This window comes from Arvicanthis niloticus, chromosome X (assembly GCF_011762505.2).
Source record: "Arvicanthis niloticus isolate mArvNil1 chromosome X, mArvNil1.pat.X, whole genome shotgun sequence".
NCBI classification, from domain to species: Eukaryota; Metazoa; Chordata; class Mammalia; order Rodentia; family Muridae; genus Arvicanthis; species Arvicanthis niloticus.
Genome location: NC_047679.1, coordinates 54,799,687 through 54,811,761, shown reverse-complemented (window position 1 = coordinate 54,811,761; position 12,075 = coordinate 54,799,687). Strand labels below are relative to the sequence as shown.

Sequence of the window (12,075 nt, the reverse complement as noted above, 5' to 3'; positions counted from 1 at the left end):
TTCTAGGGGTGCACCACTGTAGCCAGGGAAATGGACTTCCTGTCTCTTTTGGTTTTAGTGCATTTGAGACAGTTTGCTTTTGTGGCCTTGGTTGGCCTGGTACTTACTAAGTAGCCCAGGTGGGCTTCAAACTTTTGATAATCTTCCTGATTCGGCTTTCTGAATATTCAGAGTATAGGAGTGCACCACCATGCCTGGCTAATACATTTTTTTTACTTTAAAAAGCTTTTTTTAAAAAAAATCTAAGTATGGTAGCTCATTTCTGAAATCCCAGCATGTTGGAAGTATAGGGAGGAAGATCAGTAGTTTGAAGTCAACTTGGGCCACAGTAGTCCCTGTCTCAGAAAACTATTCTTAGCTGGCTGTTGGTGGCGACCTTTAGACCCCAAACCCAGGAGGGAGAGGCATGTGATTCTCTATGTTCTAGGCCAGCCTGGTCTACAGAGTGAGTTACAGGACAGCCAGGGCTATATAAAGAAACCTGTCTTGAAAAAACCAGGCCAAATCAAACAAACCCAAACCCAAACTAAGCCAATCAAACAAACAAAACCAAACCTATTCTTCCAAACTGCACATGGGACCATTCCTTTTTTAAAAATCTCTTAAAGTCATTTAAAAAACAAAGCAAAACAAAAAGCCATTTTCCCCCAGAAAGATCATAGGGATTCACACTCCCATCCAAATGGTATCACCTCACTAGCTTTTGTCTTCTCTTTTCCACATATTTCTTTCTACACTATGCTCGGACAGACTTGTCTATCTCTCACCCCCATCATGCCCTCAAGCACCAGGCAAGTATTTTCAGCTGCCAGCTGGACATCGACACCTGCATGTCTTCTAAACAACTTTGATTTATTTTAACTGAACTCATTTTCTCTCCTCCTCAATGTATTCCTCTTTCTGTAATTCCAGTGTTGATTGATGGGGCCTGGTCAGAAAACCAGGGGTCATTTTCAATTCCCCCTCCTCCCTCTTCAAATATTAACAACAGTTAGTAGTTACTAACAACGACTTTGCAATAAAATATTTTATTTCATTTAAATTTCACAACAGCTGCAAAGGTAGCTTTTAGGTTTTGTTTGTTTGCTTGGTTTTTTTTTTTGAGACAGGGTTTCTCTGTGTAGCCCTGGCTATCCTGAAACTTGCTCTGTAGACCAGGCTGGCCTTGAACTCAGAGATCTGTCTGCCTCTGCCTCCTGAGTGCTGGGATTAAAGGTGTACACCACCACTACAAGACTTTGTTTTATTTCCATTTTACAGATGAGGAAAACTTTGTACAATTTACTCAAGGTTACTTAGATAGGGAGCAGGGCTTTAAATAGAGCCAGTCTCAATTCATGGCTCACACATTTAATTAAGTCCTATACTGGATCACCACTGTATCTAATACAAATCCTATTTCATTTTCCTATACCTTTCCCCCTTAGCTTTTATTTGTTTGTGCATGTATGTGCCTGCTCATTTGCAGGAGCAGGTGCCCTTGGAGGCCACAAGAAGTCCTCAGAACTTCTGGAGCTGGAGTTACCCGAGGTTGTGAGCTACCCACTGTGGATGCTGGGAACTGAACCCATGTCCTCTGCAAGAGCAGGCATTGCTCACTCTTAACCAATTGCTTCCTTCCTAATTAGTCACGTTCAACTTTAATGCATTTTCTCATGTTACCTGCAAGATAGTCTCTCTAAGATGAACAGGATCATGTATTTTTAACTTCCTTTTTTCCTTAAGATCCTTCAATGGCTCCCTATAATCTATTATAAAATCAGAGATATTGCTTAATATAGAGAGTTCACTCTTCTGCACATCCCCAGACATCTTACATCTTTTAAACATTTCCATTACACAATCTAAATTGGTGAAAATTTCCTAAAAATACTGTAGAGTTTCTTCCTGCAATGGGTTTAAATATCTTATTTCCTGTGCCAGAAATTGCTTTTCCCTATTTCTAGTACTATTTCTCCTTTATGCTTTTAAAAAGTTTTAAAAGAAGATTTAAATGTTTTTGTATATAGTGTTTTGCCTCCAAGTATGTATGGGTAGCACCTGGTGTACAAGGAGAAGGGGGCAGTGGATCTCCTGGAACTGGAGTTATGGGTGCTTAGTAACCACTATGTGGGTGTCGGGAATCAAGCCCAGGTCCTCTGCAAGAAGAATACGTGCTCTTAACTGCTAAGCTAGAGCTCCAGCCCACATCCTTTTTATGCCTTTTCGTGTGTCAAACATGTCCTCCTCTAGGAAGTCTTCCCCAATTTTTCGAAACATATACCTTTTTGTTTTGTTGAGACAGGGTCCCATTATAGCCTGGGCTGGTCTCTAACATGGTTTGTAGAAGAGGGCAATTGTAGCAGTCCCAATTGCTGGGACCACAGGCATGCGTTACCATGCCTAGCTTGGTGATCTAGCTTGTATATGCTGCTTTATTTATATTTGTCACATTAATTTTGTTTGCTTGTCTTTACTTAGAGAGTTAACTCTTGGCTGGGCAGTGGTGGTACACACCTTTAAACCCAGCCAGCACTTGGGAGGCAGAGGCTGGTACAGCTCTGAGTTTGAGGCGAGCCTGGTTTACAGAGTAAGATCCAGAACAGTCAGGGCTGCATAGAGAAACGCTATAAAAAAAAAATAAACAAACAAAAAAAAACCAAAAAAACAAAAACAAAAAAAAACTTAACTCTTTGGCAGCAGGAACTCTCATAACTCTAGGTCTTTTAGTATTTAGCACAATGCTTGGCATGGAAGTAGTTTGTTAATATCAGTTATATTAAATTAAAAACATTAATTAATTAATTATTGTACGTCCTTGTGCTTTGTTGAAAGAATTCAGTCATCAGTAATATGAGTTTTTTTTTTTTTTTTTTTTTTTTTTTTTTTTGGAGAGTAGGTTAGGTGATGGGAGGAGGAAAGATGACCTAAAGTTACCACCTGTTTACCCCTTAATATGAGACATTCAGGGCTGGAGAGACTGCTCAGTGGTTAGGAGCACTGGCTGTCTTGCAAAAGACCCCAGCCTCGAGTTTCAGCACCCAAATGGTTCACAACCATCTGTAACTCCAGTTCCAGAGAATCTGACATCCTCTTCTGGCCTCCTAAGGCACTTCATGCACTTTGTGCATGGACACACCGGCACGCAAAATATGCAGACACATAAAAATATGTATGTAAAAGTTAAAATAATAGTAAAATAAGTAATTTAAAACATTATCGGATATGTATAAATCAGTTTTTTAAAATGTATATTTAAGGACTGGGGCTCTAGGTTATTTTGGAGAGCCTGGGTTTGATCCATAGCACTGCATAAAACAGCATTTGGGAGATACAGGTGAAGGGTCAGATTTCAAGGTCATTCTCAGCTATAAAGCAAGTTTGAAAGCAGCCTGGAATCCACGAGACAGTGTCTCAAAGCTACGTAACAACCACAAAAAATATTCCTAGCTGGACATGGTGACACAGACTAGTAACACTGAAATCAAAAGGCCTTGGTAGGAGCATTGCCACATGTTTGAGGAAAGCCTGGCCTACACAGATAGGTTCCTAGACAGTTAGGATAAATATAAGACTTTGTCTTAGTATGTACATAACATATGTGTAAATACATTTTACACATATGTAAATGTTTTTCTATATAAGTTCTCACATAGACACATACCTTCATCAGAAGTTGCAAACAAGCTCAGAGCATAGCCAAGTGCTGGGTCTGCAGAATATACACAGAAGCTATGAAGTAAAAGTCCTGAAATTTGTTAAGAAATGAACACAACTGGAATTAGTTGTTATGTAGCAACATGTGGAGAATGAAGATACACCCACTATTCCTGAAAAGCGAGAATATGAAATCATTACTGTTTACCCAATTCATGTTTGCTGATTCCCTGCACCATAATGTATTGCTTACTGAATGCTCAATTGGGTGTAACTTGAATTGAAACTATCAGTGGCACAAGTAGTAGGGCTGCATTCTGTTTTTGGTATTATTGTTGAAACCCCACTTTCCAGAAACCATTCTATTTTCATGGAAAATTCGGACTTATTCAGGACCTGGGGTTTTGGCCTATCACCTTAGGATACTAGTTTGCGGGAGTAGTGCCCACTGCTTGATTGATGCACGGGATGAGACAATTTCTTGGGTTGAGGAACACAGATTGAAGGAGCATGCGTGTGATGCTTCTCAAAGTACTGGGCAGTGAGTATTGGAGATGCAGGTTCCGGGGCAGCTACCAGTGCCACCCGGAAGTCTGAATGACTTTCACCGTATAGTACAAGACCTAGTCAGCATGGCGCCTATTCAGAGCGAAGGGCTCGAGACTCCGGCGGGGTGTGCGTGCGCGCATGCGTGCGCGCGTGCGCGTCGCCGCTATCTGTGGGTTGGCTGGTTATTTTGCAAGCGGGAGGGGCCGTGCGCGCTCTTGCCTCAGGCCTCTGTCCCCCACCCCCTTCGCCGGTACCGGTCTCTTCTTCGGAAAGATGTCGGACACGGCAGTGGCTGACACTCGGCGCCTTAACTCGAAGCCCCAAGACCTGACTGACGCTTACGGGCCGCCTAGTAACTTCCTGGAGATAGACATCTTTAATCCACAGACGGTGGGCGTGGGCCGCGCGCGCTTCACCACCTATGAGGTTCGCATGCGGGTGAGTCACGGGGTGAGGGAGACAGCTGAGGGAGGACGAAGCGGGAGGGGAGGGGGCATGGGGACGACTAACGGCAGGCAAGCTTGGAGAGGTCATGTGAGGGTTAGGGCTTGAAAGGTTTGGAGAGAAGGCTGCAGACTCAGCTGTGGCCTTAGGGTACAGAAAACTCCAGAGGGGACTTCGGGCGGGGATGAAGGAAAACAAGTACGAGGAAGAAGTGAGGCATGGCTGGACAGGGTGTGGACGATGGACAAAGATTAGTGAGGAATTCAAGTAGACTGGAGCATGATTGACAGAAGGACGAAAAGGGAGGGTGGAAGAAGGCTGGGGGATGGAAAGCCAAGGCGATGTATCACTGGGTCCTATAACTAAACTAGGTTATGGGAAGCCATTCTAAAGGTGTTGGGGCGGGGGGGGGGGCAGGAGAGCTCAGCTTCTTCCTAATGAGATCTCTCTGGGATGATGGAGTTAAGCAAAACCTTTAGTTAAAGGAAAGAGTATCGGGAGTATGGGAGCAGTAGAAAAGCAATTTTGAGACTGAATGCTTTGTGTAAGATTTACATCTGAAAGAGAGAAATGTTTTATGCTTAAGTTTCTTAGGTACCACAATGTCATGTCTCACGTGAACCCCTGCCCTGCACTGGGATTGATGGATTGTCAGTTGCTGTTCCTATCCTCTACTGATCCTTTAGATTTGAAGTATCCAGAATGTTTACTTCAGGTTTTATTGGGTCTCACTTGGTTTTTTGGAAAAGGCCATTTGCCTTTTCTGTCCCTGATCTGTAGTTAGTTTAATGCATGACATTTCAGAATGGCTCCAGGAATGGCTTCCTCTACTTTGTACCCCAGGGGACTTTATTCTCTTAGTCCACAGTGCACGGATGGAATGTGCAGATAGAGTACATGGTTCACAGGTATTTTTTTGCCCAGTTGAAATGGTACAGGTTAATAAATTTAAGAACCGTTTTTTTTTTTTTTTTTTTTTTTTTTTTTTTTTTTACTTTTTCTTGTGTTTTCTTCTCAGGTTAGATCCAGGATATTCTTTGTGAACAGCATCCCTTTTGAAAAACATTGAAGATCTTAGAGTCATATGGTGTTCTTATTTTTTTTTAGATGAACAAGAATGTTTCTTCTACCTGTGCCTGACAATCTTATGGAGAAATGGTACCCTCTAAATTGAGAGGGGGCTGAAAGTGATCAAAGTGTGAGACACGCTTGTTTTATGGAGACTAGACTATTTGAAATGTTATCTTTGGAGAAAGATGGGATTTATATTCTTCAAACTGATAAAAAGAGGTGTTAATGGAGGACAGCTTAATTACTCAAGGGAACCTAAGTAGAACATGTTCAGTGTAAAGACTGCCTTTACATAAGTGCATAAGTACCTTAGGGATTAGTAAGGAATTCTGATAACAACAGAGACCATCCAACTAGTCCCTACCATGGGCTAAGCACCAAACTAGGTTTTAGTTTCTTTTCTTTTTTAAAATTGTTTTTTTATACCAAGTTTGTCTGTGTAGCCATGACTGTACTGGAACTTGCTTTGTAGACTAGGCTGGCCTCAAACTCAGAAATCCACCAGCCAAGTGCTAGGATTAAAGGCATATGCCACTTTGCTTTTCTAGGTTTTAGTTTCTGTATGCCTTTTTAAAAAACAGAAACCAGAAAAGCATGCAGTTTATGTAAAATTTCCAAGTACATGTAATATATAAGACAGGGCTGGATTTGAAACCAACTCTGACTCCGAAGTCCATGTTCTTTCCACGACTTGTTTTTTTTTTTTTTTTTGAGACAGGGTTTCTCTGTGTATCTCTGGTTGTCCTGGAACTCACTCTGTAGACCAGGCTGGCCTCGAACTCAGAAATCCGCCTGTCTCTGCCCCCAAGTGCTGGGATTAAAGGCATGTGCCACCACCGCCCGGCTCCATGACTTTGTTAAACCTTAGTTGCAAAACTTAGTATGCAAAAGGTACACTTAGACTTTTGTTTGCTTTGAGACAGGATTTCTCTGTATAGCTCTGGCTGTTCTTGAACTCACTCTGTAGAGCAGGCTTTCCTGGAACTCATAAGAGATCCGCCTGCCTCTGCTTCCCACGTGCTGGGACTAAAGGTGTGCACCACCACTGCCTGGCTTCCACTCAGCTTTTTGTCAGTTCCTTCCACAGTTCCAGTTCTATAATGTTGATAGAGTTCATGGTGCTTCTTTATTCTCTGGGTTTGAGTTGACTTGAGGCTTTTGCTGTTTTATTGAACTCTAGTTTTTAGAAAAATACTGAAATCATTCGTAATTTGTATTTGTTTTTTTTTTCTGGTTCTGGAGATTTAATTCAGGCTTCATGCATGCTGAGCGCATACTCTTCCATTGATTCTACCCCTTCAGCTCCTTTAATAAATATTGATGAAGCTATTCTCTTTAATTTTATTCAGGAATGGATCCTGCCTGCCTGAGGAGTCTGGAGAGGTGTAATGGTGGCCTCACGTCATTGTACATATGGACATTTCAGTGTGGACTTGAATTTTGTGTTTTCTTTCTCCTTTCACTTTATTCTCACTAGTTATGTTTCTATTATTTAGGGAACACAGTATCTCTAGTGAACACTAGTGCAGATCTACAATCCATAATCCTAAATGTCTTTTTTTCTCGCAGGGGATTCTGATAAATTTTTCTATAATAGATTAATTTTAAACAATAACAGTTAATACATGCACATAGTACAAAATTCAGTCAGTATACTTCAAAAGCAGTCTTCAAATGCCATTACCAGAGGCTTTCCTTTCAAGAAAGTTTCCGGTTTCTTTTTTAAATCAAAAAACTTAAAAAAGATGTATTTATCTTATGTGTATTTAGTGTTTTGCTCAAACATGTGTTTGTATCATGTACATCTTGGAAATGGAGATACCAATAGTGGTGAGCTGCCATGTGGGTGCTGGGAATTGAACCGTGGTCCTCTGTAAGAACAAGTGCTCTTAATTACTGAGCCATCTCTCCAGCCCCTTTAAATTTTTCAAAAGTTACATTTGTATTCATTTTGTGTCCAGAGGAAGTTTTATAGGACATGTCAGAGGATAACTTGAAGGACTTGGTTCTTTCCTACCATGTAGGTCCTAGGGATCAAACTTAGGTTGTCAGACTCAGATGCAAGCACCTTTACTTGTCCATTTTTCTGACCAGCCTCCAGTTTATTTTTTCTTTTGTTTTGTTCTTTTCTAAGTTTCTTTTTTTTTTTTTTTTTTTTGTTTTTGTTTTTCGAGACAGGGTTTCTCTGTGTAGTCCTGGCTGTCCTGGAACTCACGCTGTAGACCAGGCTGGCCTCGAACTCAGAAATTCGCCTGCCTCTGCCTCCCGAGTGCTGGGATTAACTTTTCTAAGTTTCATGTAGCCTAGGTTGTCCTAAAACTTACTGTTTAGCTGAGGATGACTTTCAATTACTGACCCTCCTATTTCTACTTCTCAAGTGCTGGCATTTCAGGTCTTTGCCATTGTGTTTGGTTACTTGTTCATTCCTTTTTAAAAATGCCTTTGTTCTTTGAGAATTTCATACAATGTATTTTGACCATATTCACGCTTACATTCCTCCCTAATTCCTTCCTGACCCATCACCACCTCCCTATATCTTCAACTTTGAGTCCTCTTTAAAAACAAAATCAAACCAAACCAAACAAAAATCATCCAGTTCAATTTGTGTTGCTCATATACTTCTGGTATGAGACCATCCACTACAGCATTGTGGATGTACAGTACAGTGGGCCACACCCTAAAGAAAGCCACATTTTCCCTCTCCTGTTTTATTTTAAAAAATTGTTTAGATGACAGAATGTTATTTATATCAGACTTTTTCAACTGTTGATATTTCTTGGACCTTGAAGATTTTGGGTAAAGTTGGAGCTAATGTCAATGGTCTGTTATTTGGCTGAGGAGGAGATTTCAAGACTTGGGGACTATAAAAGTTGATATAGTAAGGACCATGTGAGGCTCTACCAGCACTCCAAGATACTCCTTTCTTGCCAAGAGGCAGTTGTGTAGAGAAGATAGAGGTGGTTCCTTTTTTTTTACTTACCCATTGCTCTGAATTGGCTGGGGAAAAACATTGTCTAGATTAATAGATGTATTTGACCATTTTCATTTAGAATTTATAGATAAGAACAAAGATTTGGGCTTTTAATTTGTTATGAGGTCCTCTTACCACCAAAGCCTGAGGAGTCTTCTTAGTGATTAAGATGTAGGAATGAGTATGTTACAGAAAACTAACTTATATAATGGCTGTTCATTCAGCATTTTTTAAGGTAAAGGGGTAACTAGATATATAGGGTTTCTATTCAGTATTTGAGTATTGATAACTTACATTTTGGGAGAAGCAAAAGTTGTCATGGTTGTTGTTTTTTTAAAGACAGTGTCTCAACTATATTGTTTTGCTTGACCTCACAAACTCACAGAGATCTGCCCACTTCTGCCTCCCATGTTCTGGGATTAAAAGGATACACTACCTCACTCACTCAGGCGGTTGATCTTAAGATCATAATTTAGTCACCTAGACAACAAACAAGATGAATAAAACAGAATGAAGAAAACCTAGTGATGTGACACTTCATAAACTGTAGAGGTGAAAGGATCTAAAGTTCATGGTCATCCTCTGCTACATAACACAACCCTTAGAAATGGCGATGTGGCTGTATTTTGGGTGGTAAATACTTACTTAGCATGTATAAAGCTCTGGGGTTTGACTCTCAGTACTTCATGAACTGGGTGTGATAGTATACTCCTGTAATTTCATAAGGAGGCAGGAAGACAAAAGTTCAAAGTTATCCTCAGCTACATTGGGAGTTTGAAGCCAGCTTAGGATAGAGACAAGGTCTCAAGAAAAATATGTGTCAGAGGGGAGAGGTAGGACATATAGAATAGGAAAAAGATTGGAATAGGAAAGCATAGGTAGAATGTCTTAGAAGTCTAGAGAAGGATCTGAAATAACCATACAATTGATTTGAATGATACATTTCAGAGATACATTTACAAGCCAGAGTAAAATAATAAATAGCAAGGGACAGACAGCAAAACATCAAGTCAGGCACTCAACATATCCAGCAGAAATTGACTGGGGAAACGCCTCTAAGACAGCCAGCTGGAGTTCTCCAGACAGAGTCCCAGACAGAGCAGAATGTTCCTTCAAATGGGACTTCCAAGTAAAAGAACAAATAGCAACAGAAAGGTAATGTCAAGTCAGGTATCCATAACATCCAGTAGAAACCAATTAGGGAAGTTAGGCAGTTAGCTGGAGTTCCTGACTGAGCTTTCTTTCCTTGACTGTACTTCCCATGGCTGAACTTTAGCTTTGCTTTCTCACTGCAGGCATTATAGCAAGATAAACATCTATTGGAAATAATTTACCTTCTAGTTCTCAAAGACTGTTTTTACTGTTGGGGTGTTTTGTTATTTTCCTTCCATATCACAGAGATAGGAAGGGGAAGCACAACTCTAGACAGGGGGCCTTGGAGGACACTTTGAGACAAATGTGTGGGTCTGAAATGGGAATGGGAAACCAATTTGAGCTCAAATAATTCATGATTTACTAGTATAATGTACATTATAACATGAATGTGAGTCTTCTCTGTAAGATAAGTTTTAAGTAGCAAAAGATTTTATTTGTGTGTTTGTGGGGTGGAACCAAAAGCCTTGAGCATGCTAGGTAAGTAGCTGCTACTGAGCTGCTACCCTTTAGCCCCAGCAAGGGACTTCTGATCCCTAATTGTGATATGATTGGGTATGGTAAGGATTACTATTCACCTGCTGGTGTTTTGGAAGAGTTTTAGGTATATAGTCTATAGGAGCAATTTTCTTTTTTGTTGGGAGTCAAACCCAGGTGTTCATATGGCATAGGGAAATCCTCTACCACTGAGACATATCCTTAGTCCCATAGGAACTACTTCTTCACTGAGACTTTTCCAGTGGTTCTGACAGGTGATCCCCACAAGTTGAACAGAACTTATTGCCTGTTTTTAGTTTTTTTTTTTGTTGTTTTTTTTTTTTTTTTTTTACTTTTGAGATAGGGTCTCACCATGTAGGCCCAGCTGATCTGGAATTCCCTATGTATCTCAGGTTGGCCCCACACTAACTGCTGATCCTCCTGACGCAGCCTCCTAAATGTTAAAATTACATGCCACAGCACATGGCTTCTTTTCATTCTTCCTTCCCTGTAGACAAACCTACCCATCTTCAAGCTGAAAGAATCCTGTGTACGGCGACGCTATAGTGACTTTGAGTGGCTGAAAAATGAGCTGGAGCGAGATAGTAAGGTACAGCTCATTTTCTAATTAGTACCATTGGAGGAGGAGATCTATATAGGCTTGGGTGTAAGATCACAGCCTGTAAAAGTCTTGAATTGGGTAATAAGGGTGAACACATTCTTATGGACTTATTCCCAATATATTGGTTCTGGGGGGATACCCTTTGAAACTTGAAAGAGATAAGTTTAAAAAATATTATTTGTAAAATTTGTGTGTATGTGTGTGTGTGTATTATATGGTGTGATGATGTCACACACAGGCCAGAGGAACAGGTTATGTGTCCTGCTCTATCTTTCTGCCTCACACCTTTTAGACAGGGTTTTTCACTGAATTTGGAACTAGGCCAGCAATCTCCAGTGATTCTCCTGTCTCTGCCTTTCATTCCCAGCAGCTGATTTTGTTTGTGTCCTGGAGTCCACATTCAGGCCCTCATGCCGGTGAAGCCAGTGCTCTTACCAAATGAGCCCTCTCCTCAGCCCCATGAACAGCATTTTCAACGATTAGTTTGTTTTTCTTGTTGTTTGTAAAGTTAGTAAACACCTATAAGTGCAAAAATGTGTCAAGAAAAGCTAAATGCTTGGATGCTGCAGGATTATTAAGGAAAGTGAAGAATACTTGAAGTTTATTTTCTTTCTCTTGAGATGGGAATTCTGTCCTTCCACAGAAACCAAGTTGGATCCATATGAGCCATCCTTACTGTTCTAAGGTCTTAGCTGGACCTTGGCCGTTGTGGATCCCAAGCATAAAAGAACTGAGAAATACAGTTTACTTAGCAGGTGAAGGCAGGAGGATCAGAAATTCAAGGTCATCCTTGGCTCCCTAGACAGTTTGAGACCACCCTGCAGCCATGGAAAGTGAGGGAAGAAAAGAGGGAGTGAGGGAGGGAGAGAAGGATGGAGGGAGATGGAGAACACACTTTACCATCTCATTTGCTTTCTTCTTTCTTGCCATCTCCAACTGGGCTGATATTTGACTGCAGATCGTAGTACCACCACTGCCTGGGAAAGCCTTGAAGCGGCAGCTCCCTTTCCGAGGAGATGAAGGGATCTTTGAGGAATCTTTCATTGAAGAAAGGAGGCAAGGCCTCGAACAATTTATTAACAAGTAAGCCAAATTCTTGCTAAACTATTATACTCCCAGCCCATCATGATCGTCTTATTTTTTTTTTGTCTAC

The 12,075-nt window shown here is 40.8% G+C and overlaps 1 protein-coding gene across 6 annotated transcripts in view; it reads left to right on the top strand.

The window, feature by feature from the left end:
* The first annotated feature begins 4,340 nt into the window (after nucleotides 1-4,340).
* Snx12 (sorting nexin 12) overlaps nucleotides 4,341-12,075 on the top strand; it is a 113,912-nt gene continuing 106,177 nt past the window's right edge. For 2 of the 6 annotated variants that reach the window (XM_076919140.1, XM_076919139.1), the window contains exons 1-3: nucleotides 4,341-4,623; nucleotides 10,815-10,910; nucleotides 11,881-12,005. In XM_076919140.1, the coding sequence (XP_076775255.1) occupies nucleotides 4,459-4,623; nucleotides 10,815-10,910; nucleotides 11,881-12,005 (386 nt within the window). In that variant the 5' untranslated portion in view covers nucleotides 4,341-4,458. Of the gene's footprint in view, nucleotides 4,624-7,906; nucleotides 9,827-10,814; nucleotides 10,911-11,880; nucleotides 12,006-12,075 lie in introns of those variants that run through there. The other 4 variants (XM_034485136.2, XM_034485137.2, XM_034485138.2 and 1 more) reach the window with 3 other exon arrangements.